This window comes from Aythya marila (assembly GCF_965140915.1).
Source record: "Aythya marila genome assembly, chromosome: 22".
In the NCBI taxonomy this organism is placed as follows: Eukaryota; Metazoa; Chordata; class Aves; order Anseriformes; family Anatidae; genus Aythya; species Aythya marila.
This window is the reverse complement of record NC_139063.1, coordinates 4,705,918-4,728,303: the sequence shown is the minus strand read 5'-3', so window position 1 is coordinate 4,728,303 and position 22,386 is coordinate 4,705,918. Positions and strand designations below refer to the sequence as shown.

The 22,386-nt window shown below is 58.9% G+C and overlaps 1 protein-coding gene across 1 annotated transcript in view; it reads right to left on the bottom strand.

Annotated features, from left to right (window-relative positions):
• The window catches only part of PTPRU (protein tyrosine phosphatase receptor type U), a 55,363-nt gene extending 34,079 nt beyond the window's left edge, over positions 1-21,284 (bottom strand). The window contains exons 1-6 of the mRNA XM_082777645.1: positions 21,170-21,284; positions 8,140-8,268; positions 2,153-2,424; positions 1,902-1,983; positions 767-882; positions 452-626 (exon numbers count right to left, since the gene is read on the bottom strand). Coding sequence (XP_082633771.1) covers positions 452-626; positions 767-882; positions 1,902-1,983; positions 2,153-2,424; positions 8,140-8,268; positions 21,170-21,242 — 847 coding nt within the window. The 5' untranslated portion in view covers positions 21,243-21,284. The remainder of the gene's footprint in view (positions 1-451; positions 627-766; positions 883-1,901; positions 1,984-2,152; positions 2,425-8,139; positions 8,269-21,169) is intronic.
• Between the last annotated feature and the right edge of the window lie 1,102 nt (positions 21,285-22,386).

Below are 22,386 nucleotides of genomic sequence, written 5' to 3'. Positions count from 1 at the left end.
CCATTGCCGTCAGGTCACAGGACAAACTCTGATCTCACACCCAGAGGATGAGCAAAACGCTGACAAGAGATTGACACTGAAATGTCAGAAAGCACAGGCTGATCTTTAAATTTCAGCCTGTGCCACGTGCCCTGCATCTCTTCAGCAGCCTTGGCAGCAATAGGGTTTCACCTGACCAAACTTCAATTATTTTTAGAAGATGCACTGCCCAGCGTTCAGTAAGGTACTGCAAAGTTTCACCAGAATTCATTAATTCCCACTGACTGCAATGAAAAATAAATGAAGGCCAGCGGGAAAGGTAGTTTCCAGGTTTTATGCTAAAGCACAGTTTAGCTCATGCCGGTCACAGCGAACAAACGCAGTCCTGGTGCCCTGATGGAAACCCCTGAGCAGCCAGGGGCAATCAGGAGCCGTGGCACAACGCAGAAGGACACCCGTGGGCAGCACCCACCTTTCACAATGAGCTCGGCGAAGTTGGAGACGCCGGCGCCGCGGCTGGACTGGGTGACACAGCGGTACAGGTCCTGCTCGCCCTTGGACACCTCGTCCAGCTGGAAGGTGGCCAGGAAGCGCCGGTGGCTGATGTGCTTCACGGAGGCAGCGGGGACCACCTCGCCGCTCTGCCTCTGCCCGGCGATGAGGGAAAAGGCATAAGGAGAGGTCAGCGTGACACCCAGAGGCACCGAACGCGGTCCCAAAGGATGTCTCTGATGAGAGGATGGAGTCGTCCTTCTCCCCCCTGGCCTGGTGCATCCTCCCCTCTCACCTGCATCAGGAAGCGCTCTGCCTCGGCGGCCTTGCCGGCGGCCACGCACTGGAAGGTGGCATTCTGCCCCGCGTTCACCTCCACGTCACCCAGGCGGGAGAAGTGGGGGGCTTTGGCTGCCGAGGGACACAAGGGAAGAGTCAGAAGGCTCTTGTCTGCCCCAAATCCCTGCTGCAGCCCCCAAACCCGCCCTGGGGGAGACTAGCTTGGAGCATGCAGCTTCCTGAGAGCACTGGATGGGCTCAAGGGCATCTTCATGGCCCAGTAAGCCCATGGTGATCTCCTGGGGCAGGACCTCCAGCCTGGGGTTGGGGACTGGTGCCCATCCTAGGAGCCTGTGCTTTCTGGCCAGTAGGGCCAGGGAGGAGATCATCCCCTTGTATCTGCTCCGGTGAGGCTGCACCTCGAGTGCTGGGTTCAGCTTTGGGCCCCTCACTACAAGGACATCGAGGCCCTGGAGCGTGTCCAGAGAAGGGTTACGAGGCTGGTGAAGGGCCTGGAGCACAAGTCCTGTGAGGGGCAGTTGAGGGCACTGAGGGTGTTTGGTCTGGAGCAGAGGAGGCTCAGGGAGACCTCATTGCTCTCTGCAGCTGCCTGGAAGGAAGGGGTGGGGAGCTGGGGTCGGCCTCTGCTCACAGGGAACTGTGCCAGGAGCAGAGGGAACGGCCTCGAGTTGTGCCAGGGGAGGTTCAGGCTGGAAATGAGGAGACATTTCTCCTCAGCAAGAGCGCTCAGGCGTTGGGACGGGTTGCCCAGGGAGGTGGGGGAGTCCCCATCCCTGGGGGTGTTCAGGGAGAGGTTGGAGGTGGTGCTGGGGGACAGGGTCAGTGGGTGGTGGTGGTGGTGCTGGGGGACAGGGGCAGTGGGTGATGGTGGCGCTATGGGGGACAGTTGGACCAGATGACCTTGGAGGACTTTTCCAGCCTTAATGATTCTGTGATTCTATTCCAGCAAGGCTGGAGATGAAGAAGGAGCCCTGCAGGTACCCAAGGAGATGGGAGCCCCCCACCCCGGTGACAGCAGGACATCCTGGTGCTCACTGTCCCTAGGACTGGCCCATGGGCCACCAGCCCTGGAGCACCCACAACCGATCCACCTCCCCACAGCCCCCACTCCCATCCCACCCCCTACTCACAGCATGGATAATTCAAGAGCAAGATGTCATCCAAGCCGAGATAGCCGCGGCGCTCGCTGGAAATCACCGCCTCGAAGAGGACCTGCGGCACCGAACAGAGGGGTCACACCTGGCCCGGGGGGTCCCCTAACCCAGCACCCAGCCTTCGGAGGCGACCCCATCCCCTGAGCAAAGGGATTTTAAACACACATTGACAGCAGGTGACGGAGAGACAGATCTGTAACACATTTGGGGGGCTCGGGGGGGCTCACCTGGTACTCGTTGGGCCAGAACAAGCTGACGGCCAGCTCCGCCTGGTGCCACTGGCGGCCGTGGGAGCCGGAGGCGTTCCAGACGGCGCTGCCCACCGGGCCCCCCGTCACCCGCACGTAGGCACTGAGGGTGCCGGGGCTGTGGCCGTCACGGCTGTACATGAAGTAGCTGAACTGCAGGCAGTGGGTGTCGTTCTCGCTCAGCGCCTGGAAGAGCAGGTGAGCCCGCTGGCCCGCGGCGTGCTGCGAGGCGTTCACCATCAGGTAGGAGCCTGTGGCCGGGGAGGGGGGGAATCAAAGGGGGAGAGGAGGGAGAGCGTGGAACGGTGCCTCTCTCCTCCGCCTCGCCCCTAAATTTGGGGACGGGGAGGGTGGCACCCGTGGGAAGGAGCTGAGAGGGAGGGGACCCCAAGGATGGGCCCTAAAGGAGAGAGGGATGCCGGAGATCCAGGCAGCAGCACAATGCCAAAATAGGACCCAGCAGCTGGAGGAGGAGGGGAGGATCAGACCTGCTGCCCCCAGGACAAGCTGCTTGTGGCCCCAGTCCCCCCAGGACACCAGGTCCTGCTGCTTGTGCCACCATCAGTGGCTTCGATGCCACCAAAGACTCTACCCCGCACCCAAAGCCACCAGTAATGAGCCCATAGGTGCTGATGCTCAACCCAGGGCCACCCAGGATTTCCCATGAGGACCAAAAGCCCAAAGGGGACCCAAAATGCAGCATCTGCCCCCAGGCTGTACCCTAAAATCCCACTGGAGTCCCAGAGCAGCCCAGGGTCCCACAGCTGGTCCTCACCCCCACCCCACAGCAAGGACGAGACTATTAATATTCCTTCCACTTTAATAACAGCAGGCACTGTAAGTAACAAAGCCAGGCCATTTATTCAAGTCAACCGTTGTTTTCCTGACAGCAGCCCCTTAATTATTAATAGCTCTCACCGCTGTTTAATTTACATGAATTCACACACTTTTCTCCCAACAACCCCTGGCGAGCGGCTCGACCAGGGCATGGGCACCAACGGAGCCTAACGAAGGCCAGGGGACACCCGTCCAACTCCCCTGGCCCTTGGGAGCTGCACCCATGGGTGGCCCTGAAGCACCCAACGGGCCCCATCTTCACCTGGGGAAAAGTGGCACCAGCATCGCACCGCGACATCCTTTAGAGCTAGGAACCAGAGGGATGGAGCTCAGGGGTAGCTGAAAGGGGAAAGAAACCACCAAAAAGCAAAATTTGGGCCATATTCACCGATCCACGCTGCTGCCCAGCATCCCAGCCTCTCCAGGCAGGTGCCCAGGGTGAAATAAATTTAGTTTCTCGGATAACACAGACGCATTTCATGGACAGAGGGGAAGCCAATATGCAGCTATTCCTTCTGGGTTTTATTTGGTTGTTTTTTTTTCCTTTCTCGCCTGAAAAATTACTCCTGCACAGATGAGAGCAGCTCCACTCGGGCCAGGGGATGCTGGCACTGAGAGACATCTCCCAAATGCAACTTCTGCCCGCCCCATCTTCCGGGCTCTCATCGATAACTGAAGCCCTTCCTCCTGCCCACAAACAAAACAAAGCCAGAGGACATAAAAAAAACTAATAATAAAAAAGACCGAGGCTAAAATTAACCCCCTGAAAAGTTATTTTAAAAAGAGAACGCCCATTACCTCAGCTGGGACTCGACACCCCTGGCTCTGACTGCAGCAGGGCAGCAGAGCTCCTCTGGCAAGGCTTCCCACCCTCTACATTTTCCTCCGCGACTTTCTTTCCTGGTGTTGCTGCAATGGAAAAACCAGGCTCCCGCTGCCTGCTCTGGCAGTAACGATGCATCTTTGCAATGTCTTTTCCCCAAAAGTGACTGGTGCTGACTCCCAGCATTGCCTCCACCTGAAGCCCCTGCATGCAGGTTGGGTATTTTAAATGCTAGGGAACAAGGAGAGGTTTCCCCTGGGCTTGTTTGCAGGTATTTTTCCAATTTTTAGCCCGTTTCTGGTTGTTTTTTAAAGCAGCCCGATTACAAATCATTCACTGGAACAGGCTGCCCAGGGAAGTGGTGGAGTCACCATCCCTGGAAGTCTTCAAAAGACGTTTAGATGTAGAGCTTAGGGATATGGTTTAGTGGAGGGCTGTTAGCGTTAGGTTGGAGGTTGGACTCGATGACCTTGAGGTCTCTTCCAACCTAGGAAATTCTGTGATTCTGTGATACAAAGGCAGTGTGGCCCCAGTTGGGTGCCCCCAGGGGCAGCACGAGCACACAGGGAGCTCCGAGAGGTGGTAAGACCACAAAACTCGGTCCCAGCGCAATGGGCAGCCCCAGGGGGCTTGAAATTAAGAATTATCCTACTGCTGCCAGCAGACCTGGGGAGGCAAAGAGGCCACATCCCTGCCCTGCAGCATCCCAAAGCCATAAGGATGGGCAGGACCGATCCCAGCAGCCAGAGCACAAGGCGACATTGCAGCCGGGTTCTGTGAGCCCTGTCCGTATGCCGGCATTACAGCAAAAATCCCCCCCAAAAATGACGAGAAGGGAATTATTTGCAAACCCCACACGAAACAGGCAGCTTCAGCAGCCCCAGGAAGGAGCCGTGGCTGGGCTGAGGATGGAGGCAGCCCTGCGAGCATCCTTCCCTCCGCGTCCCTCCTTTCCCCGGCCGCGCCGAGTCCATTAACGCAGGCGGCTCGATCGATGCCGCGCCTCGTTTGTTAAATCCTTTCTCCACCGTTCAATCCAATCTAAGGTTGGTTTTAATTGACACGCTGGCCCAGCGGGCTGTCACCCCGCTTCGTCACTGCAAGTAATGAGCCAGCCCCCCCCGGAGACAGGCAGCCCCTCTGCTCGGCTGGGAGGACACCGGCAATTTAATTTAATTTAGTTTTCAGGTGGGCTTTTAGGGAAAAGTCCAACTGCTCGGCAGAGAAACAGAGGAGTCTCAAAAGCGCTAAATAATATTTCAAATGAAAACAGAAATAAGTTTCCAGCTATGTTCCCAACGGGAAAAAACATCAATTTGTTAGGCTAAAGTTGTTGGCGAGACGCGTCTGAAGGTCTGAGCTGCAAAAGCAGCTCTGCCTGCATGGGCTGCACGCAGGAAGCCCTGGACCTGTCCCTGCAAAGTCCTTGTGCAAGGTCCCCAGCCTTGTTTTCCCATTTTGGGGACATCATCCCTTCCTTGTGATTCAAACCAGGTCTTCAAGGACAACTCAGCACCTCTAGCACCGATTTGCAGGGAGGTTGGAGGCGCTGCCGTGCTCCCCTCCAGCACTTCCACATCTTGCTGAGATTTTATTGTACAAAACCACAGAAAGGGGAATAAAAATAAAAGGAGAGAGCCATTAAGAGGCAGCGAGGCAGGCATATGAAGTGTGCACCAGCACCCAATTTCTGCACTGAGCCATAGGACGAGCATCTCCCCAGGGAGCCCCGGCATCAAGGGCTGGCCAGCCACCACCACGGGGAACTTGGAAATGCCCCAATACCTCTGCCCAGCAGCCAAAACCAAGGTCATTTTTTTCCAAGGTTTTTACAGATATGCAGCAGGAGCCAGTCAGGAAGCAGAGCTGCAGCTGAAGGAGAGGCACCGGGGTGGCAGCAGTGGGGACGACGGAGGGAGCACAGAGGAGTTTGATGCATGAAGATGTAGCAGAGACAAGCAGGGATCCATGGGGGGATTTTTCCAGTACTGGGTTTGGACAGAAAACTTTCTGATGGTTTTGCAATGCAAACCCAAAAGAGAAAGCCACTCGAAAAACCAGACCCGTGCTTCATCCTTCCCTTGTCCCATCCAACAGATTCATGCAGGGATTGACCCAAGCACCCGCTTTATTTGGGTGCTCATTAAGCAAATTCCAACTCTCATCTCAGCCCTGGTGCCCGGCACAGCAGCACCACGGCAGCGGTGGCGCAGCCTGCCCCGGCTCTCCGCCACTCTCCCTTAACAGAACAATAACGAGCTGAAAAAGCAAGATTGCAACGTGGGAGAGACCCATCCGTCTTCTTTATGTGAAAGAGGGAGACGAGTCAAGACGGAAAGAGAGGAAAAAAACAAACACAACAAGAAAACAAAAAGAAAGAGGGAAGAAAAGGTAGAGGCGGGTGGCCGGCAGCCAGCATCCACTCAAATAAATCCTGCACTCCTTGAAATTGGCTGATCTCCAATAAAAACTCATTTTAATCCAGGACCACGAGACTCCTTTGTAAAGTGCTCCCTGGAGAGGCCACGGCGCTGTGAAATAGCGTTCATCTACCGAGCTGCCAGGGGGCCGAGAGGCACGGTGCTGCCTGCACCTTGTGCCCCTGTCTGCAAACAGCTGGGGGAGCTCTTGGGGACCCCTGGTAAGGGGCCGAGCACCCCCATGGGTGCCACCCATCTCTCTCCGATCAGCATCAGGGATGGGGGCACTTCCCAGGGCCGGACCCTGCCCTGCCACACGCTCTCTTAGCTCAGCACCGCAGATGGTTGCACCCCTGAGTTTCAGCAGAATAAACAGGTCAACTCTTTGCTTCCATTTAAGCCCCCACTTCTCACTAATTGGTGATTACATCCTTGAGCAAAGCAAGCAGCCCCAGCTTTGTGGCCAAGCACTGTCTCCACCTGACCACTTAAGCCCCCCAACAAGCCCCCAGGCTTTGAACTGCAGCAGCTCAGCGCAGCTCTTAAATTACAGCAGGAAACCGAACAGAAACCCCAATTACAGGCGGGAGACTCGCCATCCTCCATCCCCAGCATCCCCATCCCAGCTCCATTTCCCATCTCGCTGCCCCCAGGTGAGCCCCATCAGAGCACAAATTAGGTTAATTCGGTTTAAAGCAATTATTTGGACAACCGTCGGGGAGGAGCTGCCGGCAGTCCTACAGCCCCCATGGGTGGCTGAGGCTGGTTTGCGGTGCCCAGCACATGCTGGCCCCATGGCACATCCCCAGCCCTCCAAGCCGGTAGAGGCTGCTGCCTTCAGGGATGCACCCCATGGATGCTGAGAGAAATCCTGGATCAAACAGGTGTTGGGAAGAGGAGAAGATAAATGAAGAAGGGATTAGCAGAGGGGAGAAGCAAGCCGAGCCCAAGGCAGAAGAGCGGCTGGAGGCAGGCTGATGGAGCAGAGACGAGATTTCTATGAGGCAGTAAATGACAAGTCATTTTTACTCTCCAGCTACAAACCAGATTTTCCCTCTTTCTGCCCAGCCTCAGGGTGGGATCTGGCCTCTGGGTGCTTCTCTGGGCTGCCAGGCATGGGGACAGCTCAGTGGGGACACACCAGGATGCAGCATGGGGCTGGGATGAGCAAAGCCCCCAAGCAAAACACCCACTCCGACAGCCCAGACATCAGAGCAAGAAGCTGGACCCAAAAAACAACAAAGAGTGGCTCCAAAGCAACGAGATTTTAAAAAAAGAAGATAAGAAATTCAATTAGTATTTTTATCCTCCAGCTCACAGCCAAAAGCCTCTCCCCGCAGTGCAAGAGCCAGGAACACACTTCTCCCTTTGCCACGACTCCCAGAGATGGGACCTTCTCACGAGCACCAAGGAACAAGCAGATGGATGCCCCAGCATGGAGAGCTGCTGAAGGTACCGTCAGAGAAGGATTTTGGGGCTCCCATGCTGGCGAGGCAGGGCAGGGGCTGCAGATGCAGCACTCCACGACAGATGGGGAATTTGGCACGGCGAGCTTGGGCGCGCGTCGCAGGAGATGCTGCAGGGACCCAGGCAAGCTGCTGCCATCCCAGCGCCACAGCGGGGAGAGCCCAGGGCTGCGGGGACACCTCCCTGCATTGGCAGCAGGGCCCCGTGCTCCATGTCCCCAAGCTGTGACACCCCCAGGGCCACGCAGCACCCTGCTGAGGACCAACACAGCTCATCACACCTCGCCATCAGGCACAGCAGCACCCCGACCCCAAAACTAAGGATAAATCACAACCCAAGTGCCCCACAGGGTGTTTCCCATCCCAGGCTCCAGGGCAGGGGATGGGTTTGGGGCAGATGCCCGCGGGGCCGGGACTCACCGTGGGGCAGGTCGGCCGTCAGGTGCGGCATCATGTAGCTGCGGACCAGCTCCCACCCGAAGTCATCGTCCTCGCCCTGGCTGTACTCACACTGGGTCAGGTCGTCGTCTTCCTCGAAGGTGCAGCCCGCTGCGGACAGACAGACGTGTCAGTGCCCCCGCAAACCGGCTGCTCCCTCCCCAAAAGCCCAGCCGGGATGGATGCTGCCGCATCCCACAAAAGAGGGGGAGTGGTGTGGGCATCTCTCCCTCTGCTCTCACTCCTGCCAACACGGAGCAGAGCTGCCCCATGCAGCCACAAACACTGCCAGGGGTCGGGTGAGGACAGGTCCCGTCAGCTGCCTCTCCCTCCCTTCCCATTGAGTTTCCCCAGCAGTGAAACGAGCTGCCAGGTCTCAGCTCAGGGGGCAATCCCACTCTGACCCTTAGACCGTGAGCTCTGCACTGCCTGACACGCCAGCATCGGGCCCCAGCCAAGACCCCCAGCAGCAATCCCACCCCACGAGCCCATTGCCGAGCCCCCAGCTGCAGCTGGCACCCCCATGCCCCTTTATTTGTGAGCTGGGGGGTGTTGCTTTTTCCCCTTGCAAAGAGCAAACCCAAAAGCTGCGCATCCCCAAGCTGTGGGGCTCCACATCCTTCCCTTCCCCAGCCCTCCCTCTCCATCCTTCCCCTCCGTGTGCCAGCCCCTGGGCTCTGGGGAGCTGCTCCAGGGCGGCTCATTAACACTGCCCCATTGTTCTGCTAAAATCACTGATTACAAGCACTGGGGCTCCGGTGATAATTAACATGAGCCCCTAGGCTGGCAAGGGCAGGCACATTAGGAAAGCCCTGAGCAAGCAGAAAGAACAAAGACAAACATCCCTGAACAGGCCAGCAGAAAAGCAGAGTCTGGGCCGGGGTGTGTTTTTTGGGGTTTTGTTCTTTTTTTCCTATTTTATCCCCAAATTACATCAATTAATCCTCCCCGCTGCTGGGGGATTTGCGCTCATAGAGCTGGTGCAGGTCATGCTCCCTGCCCAAGCAACCAGGGGACACACAGACAGATGTCTCCTGTGCAAAGCCATCCATGGTGGGGACACCACTGGGACTGTGGCAGGGTCAGCGTCACCCCCTGGGGGCAATGGGATGGAACCAGACGGGGATTTTCCCCTACAAGGCTACAGCGGGGACCTAGGGATGCCTTTTTGCTGCAAACAGCCCCAAAACAGCCACGTTGCCAAGTCAAACCACTGCAAAAAAATCCTGTAAGACTTAAAAAAAAAAAAAAAAAAAAAGTCTCCCAACACTTTCATATATGAGACCAGATTTGAGGCTTTTTCTCTTTTTACACTCAGTTTTTTAAAGCACCATCCACAGCGCCGAGCTCTTTTTCTCCCCAGAACCACGCGAACGGGAAACTTCTTTCACAAAGACTAAAAGCACATCCTCTCCTATTCATAGGACCGAAGGAGCGGAGCCCTGACAGTTTTCTCAAATCCCTCTCTAAATGGGCCGTTTGTGCTGCTCAGCTCCCAGCGCCGACCCCGCCGCTGCCTCGCCTGCCGTGCCCACGCGCGGATGCGGCCCCGGCTGCTTCCCATCACCAGCCCCGCCAGAGCCTAAAAAGCCTGAAGCTTGGCTTGGCTTCCTAATGGGAGGGAAAAAAAAAAAAAAAAAAAAAAAAAAGCAGAAATCTGTCAAAATTTTCCATGAAGGAAAGGGGAAAGAAAAAAAAAAAAAGGCAAAATAAGTGCTGGAAATTTTTAAGTGCCAAGTGATGTCGAAAAAAAAAAAAAAAACATGCGTTTCCTTCCAAAGTCTGTTGAGATGGGATATTGTAGGAGGGAGAAAGTCGTTCATGGGGTTGTTTTATCCTGCCCGAGGAAGCAGAGGGAAAGCAGCAGGACCCCACAAGGCGTTTGGGGCTGCAGAGCCCCATGTCCCTGACAAAAGGATTCCCCAAGGCTCCGCTCCCAAGGACCATTCCCACCATCGGGGCAGAGGCAGCCTCCTCCTGCACTTGCACCGCACAGACCCCAGGATCTGCCCACTCCCTTCTTCCTCCCCAAAAGGAGCACCCAGCCCCGACACCCCAGCACCCCAAGCACCCTCCAGCAGCTGTGACAAGTCCAGCAGGGCATGGACAGAGCTGGCTGCTCCCACGCTGAGCTGCCCCCCTCAAATTAAGGGTTTATCGACATGCTTACAACCAATACAGGCCATCCCCGCTACCGAAAATCCCCTTCTGCACACACAGGGATGGTTTTACCCATCCAAAAGGCTGCTGGCAGCGGGATGTGGCTGGCAGGAGTCATTCCGGGTCCAGATGCTCCTGAAAAATCCCCAGGTGGAAGCACAGAGCTCCACACTGCAGCCCCTGCCTTGGTTCGACGCCAGGGTAAAAGCAGCTCGGCGCGGGGCTAAATGCAGCGAGCGCCACGGGAGGAGCGGCTCCAGCAGCAAGAGCGGATAAAAATACCACCGAGGGCGTGACTGCCTGGTCCCAACGGCTCGATGCAGCCCAGACGATGCTCGAGCATCCCAAATTAGCCTAACCCCCCCAAGCCACAAGGGAAGGAGCAGAGGACTGCAGGGACACAACAGATCCGCGCAGAGGAGGGAGGGAAAGGACGAAGAAGCGCGCGCACAGTTGGCGGCGTCTCATTAAATCCCCGCGTGGACGCCTGCCCACCAGCCTGCCCGGCGCTCTTTCATCCGCCGAGGCTGTGCTGCTCTCGTTTCGGAGTTAATTACACACTTAAACCTTTGCTGTTTAACCTCCCGCGCTGTGGGACGCGCTCCGCGGGCTTCCCCTCGCTTTTATCGAGCGGCCTCGAAAAGGCGCCCGCGCCAACGGGGCTGCCCAACACCCTCTGGGGCTCAGCCGCTGGAGGCAGGGAGGCTTCAAAAGGGAGGCTTTAAAAGAGAGGCTTCAAAAGGGAGGCCACAGCTGAACTGCCCCTTAGAGCCATGGGAATCCGGCACCTCTGTGGCCAAATGCAGCAATCCCAGGCCATCGGTCGAGAGCTCTCTCACGTGCCAGATGCTCTCGTTTCCACCCCCTCCCCATATGCAAAGATGCCCCAGCCCCAGCGAGGGTGCTGCAAGTCTGGGAACCCCTCCATCCCCATGGAGTGCTTGTGATGGGGTGCCGTGCTCCAAACACACAATCCTGGGATGGCCGAGGTTGGCAGGGAGCTCTGGAGATCGTCTGGGCCAACCTCCCTGCCGAGCAGGATCACCTAGAGCACCTTGCCCAGGATGGCATCCAGATGGGTTTTGGATATCTTCAGAGAGACTTCACAGCCTCCATTGGGCAGCCTGTCCCAGTGCTCTGTCACCTCACAGCACAGATGTGTCCCCTCACATTGAGCCGGGACCTCCCGGGCTTCAGTTTGTGCCCAGTGCCTCTCCTCCTGTCACTGGGCACAACTGAAAGGAGAGGGCTCCATCCTCTCAACACCCTCCCCTCAGATATTTATGCACACTGATGAGCTCCCCCCGCTCGGTCTCCTTTTTTCCAGGCTAACCATGCCCCGCTCTCAGCCTGTCCCCATGACAGGTGCTCCAGTCCTCTCATCATCTCCATAGCCCTGCTCTGGGCTCCCTCCAGCAGCTCCATGTCCCTCTGGTACTGGGGAGCCCAGAACTGGGCACAGTGCTCCAGGTGTGCCCTCCCCAGGGCCGAGCAGAGGAGCAGGATCACCTCCCTCGGCCTGCTGGCAACACATTGCCAAGTGCCCCCAAGATCCCCCGCTGGCCTTCTTGCCCATCAGGACCCATTGCTGCCCCCCGGTGAGCCTGCTGCCCACCAGGACCCCCAGGTCCCTCTTCACAGAGCCGCCCTCCAGCAGGACCCCCCCAGCCTGTGCTGGTGCTTGGGGTTATTCCTCCTGAGGTGCAGGGCCCTGCACTTGCCCTCGTTGAATTTAATGAGGTTCCTCTCAGCCCAACCCTGTCCCAATCTGTCTGAACGCAGCACGGCCTTCGGGGCTACCACCCACTCCTTCCCATACCACCACGGCTCCACAGCCCCTCAAAGCCCCAAATCTCGCTGATTTAAGTCCCCACAGCTTAAATGCTCCTTTAGTCCAGGCAGAATGGAGCTAGGTACCCAACCAGCTTCGTTTTGCACACTCAAAGGACCTGGGACACAAGCACAACAGCCACGTGCAAATTCCCTCCTGCATTACACACACCGGAGATTACAACAAACCCACTCCCTGCCTCTCCTCCTCTCCCCGCTCTGGCGAAATAGAAACGTTTAAAAAAAATTACTGATTTCCTGGACCCGATAAAAGCTGATTAGAAGAATATGGAAAGCAGCTCCATTAAAATTCTTGCCAGTAGTTTGTTTTGCTTCTCCAAATCATTTTAAATATTGCATTTAATAGAAAAATAATTTGCTCAGCTGTAAGAAACATCAATTTGCAACTTGAAGCCTTGTATATTAGCCAAAGAAGCTAATGTGTAAACATTAGCAGCTCCAATAACGCATGGGGTTTAGCCAATGCAATTCCAGGGAGAGAACAGCCAGATATTAAGACAGAGGATTTGCATAATAAGTCACTTATGCCTGATAACCTCGGTGTTTGGAAAGCGCAGGACTAAGAGAACAATATCCGTCTACCAGCAACTACAGAAGTCATAAATCCGTTTTTGGGCCTGTTGAAGACTCCCTTTCTGGGTTTCACCTGCAAAGGCCCCGCTCTTGAGCCCCACAGAGCCGTGGGTGGGGACGGGGAGACCCGGACCCCCTGTGGACACTTGGGAGCCTTTGGGGAGCAAATGCAACGCATGAAAATGCAACACTGGGAGAATACAATGTGGAAAGGGGCTGGCTGCAGGCCACCGAGCTGCAACGCAAGTGCTTTCATAATTAACCATTGCTTAATTAACAAAGTCAGGGCTGCCTCTTCTACGGCATCAGAAGAAAAACAAACGCAGGCTTTTGGAAACCTCCATCCTGCAGTTATCGATTGCTCACGGCGCAATTACAGCCCTTGGGCTGATGTGCAGGCAGCTCTCATCCACCTGGCCTTGAGGGGGTAAAAAAAAATAGCAAAAAAAAAAAAAAAAAAATGGTGCTCAAGCCTCTTTCCTACCTGCTATTATCATCAGGGGCCCGTGGCTGTAGTGAAGGCTCCACATGGGCAAAATGCTGATTTTAGGTAAGCAACAAGCACATGGGAAGCCCTGAGCACATGGAGATGCTCCCCAGTATGGGTTGGGACAGTGAAATGAGCAGCCCTGGGACAGGCACAGGAGCAGCATCAGCACCGCAGCCTTGTGGGGCTCCATTAGCAGCCTGAGCTGCAGAAAACACGCCAGGAAAATAAAGGAAAAAAAGGGTTTCTGGAATAAATCCCCCTCTAGAGGGAGGGATGCAGCCTCTCGACCTCCGGGTACCTCCTTGCTGCAGCGGGGAGCAGCACGCCAGGGGGCAAAGCCTCCAGTGATGGAGCACGTGGTGATGCCAGGGGGGCTCAGCCCCATTATTTATGGCCTCACAACACCCAGAGCAGGGCTACTCCTGGTTCAGAAGAGCCATGAACCTGCAGCATGATGGGGGCTGCAAGAGGACAACCCTTGTGAGATGGCCACCATGTGCCACTGGCTTCAAGGAGCTCAGTTCCCTGCAGCAGCCCCAAAACAACCCCGTGCTGCAGCCTCAAAGGGGAGAAAAGCATCCTGCCCCTATAAGTGAAGTGGGCAGGAGGGGAAGGAGAGGGCAGGAAGGTCAGGGCAGACCAGGAGCACATCCCATTGCAAAATCCAGGTCAGCATCACCCCCCCTGGCTGGGCTGAGCCATGAAAAACAAGGAGGGGAGAGCAATATGTAGACCTAAAAGGTGGCAACGGTGCTGTTGTGAGCAAGCCCCCCGCCTGCTTGCTCGCCCCACAGAATTCCCCACGGCAGGGAAAACAAGGAAAAGGTGCACAATACAGCTGAGCCAAAAAATAAAAAATAAAAACAAAAAAAAAATCAGTGGGGGGGGGGGTTTCAGCAGGACCCCATCCACCTGCAGTGCGCTCTTGGGGTCTCCATGCCCTGTCTGTGCTGCCAGGGGTGGACAGCGAGCCCCCAGCCCCACACCCCCGTGCCCCTTTGTGCATCAGGTAACAGCTCCAGGTCCCCGTGCAGGTGCTGGCTCCAGAGCAGCCATCGCTGGGGGCCAGCACATCGTAAATCCAGAGCCGCGAGAGCCCTCCGCTGCCTTCCCTCAACAGCTTATTTATTGCTTTTAATACCTCCCCTCCGTCGCTCGCAGCGCTGTCTGCAAAGCCAGGTTTGCTCTGCAAATGGCCTGTGTCATTTGTCAAAAAATTGAATTTCCCTTTCCTCCGGAATACAAACAAGCTCTCCGGAGGGCTCTGCCGAGCTCAGAGCTCCCCCACTTTGTTTCCAAGGCCTCTGAAAACGCAGCAGTGAGGTGCCCGGGTGCTGGGCTGAGGTCTGGCCAACTCGCTGCACCGAACCACGAGGTTCAGTGAACCCAGCGCCTTGAAAGCAAAACGCTGAGCTTTCAAAACCCTGAGATCTGCTGCAAACAGGATAAAAACACGAGCCCAGCGCTGGGTGCTGGGTTTGCTCTGCATCCTGGCCGTTGCACAGCCTCGTGCCTCCCTTTTCTCCTCCGTCTGTTGCATCGCTCCAGCTTCTCCCACGCAGGGACCTGCTCATCAGGGCTGGGTTTTTGGAGAGCCCGGGGGATGAACCCAGCAGGCAGGATAGGGCCCCACGCACCCCAGGCAAGCAGCAGCAAATGAGCAAGAGCCCGGGTGAGAGTTACCAAATAAGTGATAAAGAGAAACACTTTCTCCCCATGCAGAGATGCGCTGCTTTAGTTTGAGGCTGCTAATGCAAAAGTAAAGCAGGCCGGTTGTTGGTCATGGAAACAAAAAAAAAAAAAAAAAAATCGATGGGACTTTATCACTCAGCAAGGAGGCAGACAGCGACCGTGAGGCTGAAAATACAGCAAAAAAAAATGAACAGCACTGGGAGAGTCCTTGGGAAGAGGCAGGGCTGGTGAGAGCCCTGCAGCCCCCCACGTGCAGCACCACCGGTGCAAAGTCACCAGGGGCCCTCCCTGCTCCGCTAACACCATCAGGCAAATTGCAGCTGATGATTATGTGAGAAGCATTTATTCGGTTAATTACACGGAGCATTAATGAGTCTAACAGGTCCCTGCAGCACTGCCGATGGCCGCAGCCCCACGGTGCCACCCGCTGCCATCCTGCCCAGCTCAGAGCGGGACTTTGCTCTCTGCATGACTCGGGACCAGCCCGGGACCGGGCACACATTTCAGTTTGCTGTTGAAGCCCTGCTGTCACAGCTCAGGCTTCTCCTTCCCACAAAAAGCAAAGTCTTCAGAGGTTCCCAGCGACCCCAAAACCCCACAGGCTCCACCAGCTCGGCGGAAGGGCACACGAGACACGTGGGACACCCTCAGACATCCAACCAGGGGCACCAGCACCACGCAGGGAGGTGGCACTGAGCACACAGCCAGTGGCACCCCGCAGAGCATCCCCTATAGCTGCAGCAGCTCTGTGGGCACCTCCAGGTCCATCCAAGCAAGGAAATGCCGTTTGTTCATGCTTCGTCCATCCATCCAGCCTGCCTCCATCTCCACGGGCAAGCAGTTGTGATGCTGCACAGCCTTCGTCCCAGGAACACCGGCTCCCGCCAACGACGTGAAGACCCCAGGCACTACCCCAAAGACAAAGCCCCTCAGTGGGGAGCAGCTGGGTGGGAGCAGCCCTTTTGTCCCCGCAGTGCCATCATCCCCAAGGTGCCATCATAGATGAAGTGCACTGGGCTGGAGCGAGGCTTGCTCCCCGGCTGGGCTAATTGGGCTAATTGTGCTGGACGGCTGATGCACAGGGATGCACGCACGGCTCGGACACCCCCAGGGCTGCCAGGGCTCCTCTCTGCTGCCCCAGTTGAGGCCACCAGCACCGAGCACGACCACGGCCTCATTACAGCACATCAGGTCACCGCAGCCCCCTCGTGCTGTCCGGGGAGGGCTGGGATGGCAGCTCCAGTGAGCCACAACCCTCATTAACTTAACGAAGCCAAGCAAGAGCTGATCCATGTAGGGGGGTGTCCAAGCAATCAAAGCAGTTGCTGGCTCACACTGGGGGGGCTCCCAGTGCAAGGGGCTCCCCGCAGTGGAATTTTGCACCGCTGCAACCACCCAGCTATGGGCGATTCCCCAGTATTTGTAAAGCCAAATCACCAAATAAAAATAAACTCAGTGTTTCTCCAGCCACAATACATCTGTATTCCAGCTGCAGCACGGCACCTCTGTACCCCCCACCCCAAAAGAAGGGGTTCCTCCAGCACCGAGGGGTGCACGCGGTGTCCCCAGCCGTGAGGACCTGGCTGCTGCTGCAGCAGCTCCGTGTCCCCGCTCCCTCTGGTGGCAGTGGCACCGCACGGCGCAGCCCCGGCCACCGAGCCACAGCAGAGCCCTCGGCACCCCCAGATTTGGGGTCGGGGGCATGGGGATGGCCCCGGGAAGGTGCAGCCCCATGGGCTCTGCTTTGGGGAGGAGGAACTGGGAGCGCAGCAAAGCCGGAGCCCCCCAGACCTGTGTGTGTGTGTGTCCCCGGGACATCGTGCCCAGCCCAGGACCTCGGGTGAAGCCGGGGAGCTGCTGGGGACAGGAGGGAGCCAACAACTGCTCTGCCAGCACCTCGCAGCCCACGGCACGCAGGTGAGGGCAGTGCTGGTGACTGCAAGACCCCAACCAGCCTGCGTGTCCCCAGCACCAGCCTGGGGAGGGGACAGGGCTGTCCCCAAGCTCTGGAGCAGCACTGGACTTTGGATCCACACAGAGGGTGTAGCAGAAGCCGCTCCCAGCGCCGGGAAAGGAAAGAGCTCGACAAACACCCAGCGCAGCTCAGGCAGCAAGAGGGAAGTCCCTGCGGCGCCTGCCAGCTCCCACCGTCCCTCCTCCTCCTCCTCTTCCTCCCCAGGGCTGCCCTGCGGGGGTGAGAGCAAGGACGAGCGGGTCCCCGTGTCCTCAGGATGTCCCACGGCCGTGCCAGGTCCGGGCACCCACCCGGATGCGTCCCCACGCTAAAAATCAACAGCAGCCTCTGCCAGGGAGCGGGGTTTGAAGAGGCCATCTGCGGCGGAAAGAGAGCGCTCCGTCTCCAGGACGGATTTATTTTAAGGCTGCCAACAAGGAGGCAATCAGCCCGGGGTGGGGGGGGGGAAACGCACTGGGAATCCTCCTCGCCCAGGTCTCCCCGGGCCGCAGCTCCAGCCTGGAGGGAAAAACCTCGGTTTCCCCAGGCTGTGCAGCCTGGAAGGGCACAGTGAGACTTTGGGATGGGCAAGGGCCACGGCACGAGACCCCCTCCAAATCCACACAGGGTGGAAGCGTGGCCTGCATGAGGCTCCCAGTGGACAGGGCACAGTGGGGACCCCATGGCCACGGAAGCGGTGCCCAAAGCCAGCTGCAAAGCAGCCCCCCGGCTGCCATCGGGGAGAGGAGGAGGTTTGGGAATCTGACATTTAATCACGCAGTAACGAAAGGTTCCCAGACATGTCTAATAAGACAATTATAGTGCATATTAATAATAGATTATTAAAAAGCTTATTTATGGAGGTTTAAGCAGGCAGATGGCAGGGCTGTGTTGATAAGGCTCTCCCGAGCCCTGCCACCTCCCAGCTCTGAGCATGCGGAAGGGATTTACCTGCCCCTGCCTCCAGCCCCGCACGCTTAACCCCTGCACGGCTGCTGGCAGTAAGCAGCCAACACCTGGGGGGTCATGGACAGGAGGGGATTTTTGGGGGGTGTCCCCTAGCAAGCAGCGGGTGAGCAGGGCGACAGGGGGCTCAGGGCTTCATGCACCACGGCAAGAAGTGGTTGTGAGCAAAAAAAAAAGCTTCCTTCCAGTGCATTCAGGGGTACATCGTCCTCAGCAGCTGGCAGTGGGGAGGCAGGGGTTGGAGCCACCAGCAAGCGGCCACCTTTGTCTTCCAGGGGCCAGATCCTGCTGATCCCGCTGGCTTCATGCAGGGAAAACTCCCCAGGAAGCTGGGATTTGGATGGTTTGTCTTAGTTTGTATAAGAAAGGAAAATATGCTCAGCTCGGGCCAAGAGGTGACTCACCAGGATCCCGGGGCAGGTCCAAGCACCCGCCCGCGGCCGGGGAAAACACGACCCAGGGAGAGCAGCACCAGCTCCGGAGAGGGGAGAGAAAGGGCAAAAGCAAAGCAAACGCAACCACGAGCCTTTGGGGGAGAGAAGCAGCACTGCAGCCCTCCACCACGGGTATGGAGCCACAGCTCCGGCTCCATCCACAGGCTCTGACACCACCGAGCATCCCCAAATTCTGCTGCACCCCCACGGACAGCGAAGCCCAGTGCAGTCCAGATCCTATGGAGAGGGGACCACACGAGAGAGCCAAAAATAAAGGAGCACGGGAGCAGAAAAGCTCAACCCCGGGCACACTCAGGGACATTGCCATGAGCAGGATTTTTCAGAGCACCCCAGGAGGGACGCGGTGTGCCCGCACCGGCCAGGTGCTACAGGATCCAGCACCCCACAGCCAGCCCTCACCCCAGTGCCCGACAGCAGCACGGAGCACAGCTTAAAAAGCCCCAAAATGCAGCAAAAACAGCAAGCAAAATTCTTCCCAACACAGCAGAACAGGCAGGGAGGAGGAACCATCCCATGCCCAGCACCAGCGAGGGGGCTGCCGGCAACAAGAGCCCCCCGGATCCGCACCGGCCCCTGGGGTCCTGACCCCTGCGTGGGGACGCTGAGCTGCAGCATCCCCCATTGTCCCCAGCATCCCCCATTGTCCCCACAGCCTCTGCTGACAAAGACGCGGCCGTTAACGGCCGGGGGGACGCCGCCAGATTTGTTCCGCTCCCCGACCCCAATCCCTGACCCAGGGGAACGCGGCCGCTCGCGCTCACCCAGCCCCGACAGCATGGCCACGGGGTCAGGGGAGAGGTCAAGTTCATCCGTGCCGACCCCTCCACTGCCCACCCCAAAACCATCGTCCTGGTGCCACCAGAGGGGCCCCAAACCTCAGGTCTGGGCTCCCCCCGAACCTCCTCCTAAGGGAAAGCTACAAACCCAAATATTTTATTTGCTTAATTGCTGCTAATTGCTGCCGTGCGCCCCAGGCGCTGCTGGAAAGCACCCCGAGGTGGTGCTGGGGGGCACGGGCAGCCCAAATCGGGGCACCCCTCGAGAGCAGCCCCCACCAGAGCACCCAAGGGTGCCACCAAAGGGACCCTCCCCTATAAAAAAACCCACTGTGATATGCACAATACAGCCACTGGGAAATTTTAACAAATCTGTAACAAATCACCAAAGTTCAAGGGCTGCGGAGAGGAGCGGGGAGCATCCCGGGGGGACGGGGCAGGCTGCGGCCAGGGCACTGGGCACCCGTCTGGGTTCACGAAGCCGGGTCACTGAGTCCCAGACACTGGGATTTACACTGGGATTTGGGGAAAACCGCCGGCTGCAGCGAGGGCGAGAGACCCAGCGGGCTGGAGGCAGGTCGGGCGCTGCCTGTAGCAGGGGAAGCGCTGAGCGGAGGCACTCGGGGCTGCGCGGCTCCGGCTCGCAGCTGCCCACGGCTGGGGCTGGAGCCGGTCCTCAGCAAATTTCAGCTCGGGGGCAAGACACCAAGGCCCACGGGATGGAAGAGGTTCACCTGGGAGCACACAAACCCCATCCTGAGCCCCTTCCCCATCCAAACCCAGCCCCATCCCACTGCCCCCCAGGCGGGCGGGTGGTCCCCTGCAGCCCCCCTCTGGGGAAAACCACCACGATTCCCCAAAACTGCCCAGCACAAATCCCCTCCACAAGCCGTGATGTTTCACACACAGACCCCGTTACCACCACCCCACGCAGGCTGCTGCAGACCAGACGTGACAACACCGGGATGCTATGAGGGGGAAAAAACCCCACACGGGGCTGGGGAGCAGCACAGCCCCGGACCCCCCAGCACCAGGGGTGGGGGCAGAATCCCCTTTCTCCAGCAGTGGACCCAGCAAAGCCCCGTGCCTCAGTTTCCCCATCGCACCCAGGTCAGCCCGACGGAGCTCCCTGCAGCTGCCCGGCACTATTTATGATTTTTGGAGCGGGGCCACCACCAAACCCCAGGGCTGCACGCAGGTGAGCCGCTGCGCCCCAAAGTGAAAGGAAAACAGGAAAGAGCGAGGCAAAGCCAAGCCCCGAAGCAGGGAGCGGCTCCCAGCAGCCGGCAGCTGCAGCACCGGGTCCTTTCTGCCCCGTGCCTCAGTTTCCCCCGTGCCCGCACCTCCCCAGACCTGCACCCAGCACGGCCCCAAACCCACAGACCCCACGGGTACCCCAATAGGGGAGGGTGGCAGTGGGGCTGCTGCACCCCAGGAGCTGTTCTCCGAGCCCAGCAGAGTGGCGGGGGGCCAGGCAGGGAAGCCCGGAGGAGGGAAAACGTCGAAATTGGGGAAAAGAATAAGAAATAATAACACATTCTTTGGGGAAGCTCTAATTATAACCCCGCAGCACAGCGCTGGGCTGCGAGCGGAGCGCGCTGCCAGCCGCCACCTGTTCCGCAGCGCTCCTGGAGCCGTGCTGGGGACCGGAGGGGACAACGGGGGGGACCCCGGACCCCTTCACCCCCCCCAAACCCCCCACAGACCCCGGGGACCCCCTCCCCAAAGCGGCACCGAGCCCCGCTGCCAGGCTGCGCAACCCGGCGGAGCCCCGACGGGGACGGGAGCGGCGGCTGCGGGGACACCGGGACGGGACCGGGGACGGGCTCGGGGGGGGGGCAGAGCCGTGCACCGGGACCGGAGCCCCCCCCAAAAAACCTCCCCAAAGGAACGCGGGGCTCCGGAGGGGCGCGCACAAGGCAGCGGCTGGAGCAGCCGGGAGCGAGCCAAAGCAACCGGGACCGAGCAAAAGCAACCGAAAGCGCTCGGGGACGACCGAAAACAACCGGGGGCGACCGAAAGCGATCGGGGACGACCGAAAGCGACCCCCCCGCGTCCCCCCCATCCCCTCCCCGTCCCCAAAAACCCCCCTCACCGGAGGGCGTCTCGGTGTCCAGGGCGCAGACCCGCAGGGCGAGGGCGAGCAGCAGCGCCCGGGCGCTGCGCATGGTGCGAGCTTTGGGGAAGGGGGGGGGGTAAAGGGGTGGGGGGGGAGGGTTAGAGAGGGAGGGGGGCCCGGGGAGGGGGGGGCGGGGGGGGGCGGCCACCGCCGCCTGCGGGCCCCGCGGATGCTGCGGGCGGCGCAGCGGGGCCCCGGCGCCCGCCCCGCGCCTCAAATAGCGGCGGCCCCGCGCCGCTCTGACGTCACCAGCGGGCCCCCCCCCCTTCTTTCGCCACCGCCCCCCCCCCCCCAACAAAGCCTGCCCCCCCCCCTCCCTACACCCCCCCTCCAGCTCCGCCGTTCCGCCTCCGGGACCTGCGGGCAAGGGGGGGGCGCCCCCTGGCGGCGGGAGGGGGGGCGCGGCCCCGCCCCCGATGGGGAGGGAGGGGGGGGGAAGGGGGGTGAAGGGGGGGGGCACGGTTTGGGTTTGGGGGGGTCCCGGGTTGCAGGGGGTGCAAGGTTGCAATGGGGGTGGGGGGTGCAGGGGTGCAGTTTGGGGGGGGGGGCCCAGTTGCAGGGGGGTGCACTTTTGTGGGGGTCGCTGGTTGCAAGGGGGGGCCCAGTTGCTGGGGGTGTAAGGCTGGGGGGGCACGGTTGCAGTTGGGGGGTCCTCAGTGGTGGGGGTGCAAGGTTGTAAGGGGGGGGAAATGTTCAGGGTGGCACCGTTGCAGTTTGGGGGGTCCCCAGTGGCGGGGGGCACAGGGTGGGGGGGGTCTCCTGTTGCAAGGGGGGGTCCCCTGCTGCAAGGGTTTCAAGGTTGAAAAGGGGGGGCGAAAGGCTCAGGGGTGTGGTTGCAGTTTTGGGGTGTCCCTGTTTGCAGGGCGGTGCGGGGCTGGGGGGCTGCAAGGTTGCAAGGGGGGGATTCAAAGCTGGGGGGTGCATGGTTGCAGGATAGAGACACTTTCGGGGGGGTCCCAGTTGCATGGAGGGGTAGCAAAGCTGGGGGGCACGGTTGCAATTTGGGGGGGTCCCTGGTTGTTTGCAGGGGGGTGCATGGCTGCAGGGGGGACCCAGCTGCACAGAGGATCCCTGTGTGGGTGGTTTTTTTTTTGGGGGGGGGACAGCTGTAGGGGGCCACCATTAGCCTGGAGCGATCCTGGGGCACCCCTACCTCCAGAGGGCCCCAGCTTTGGGGTGGGGGGGTCCCCGGG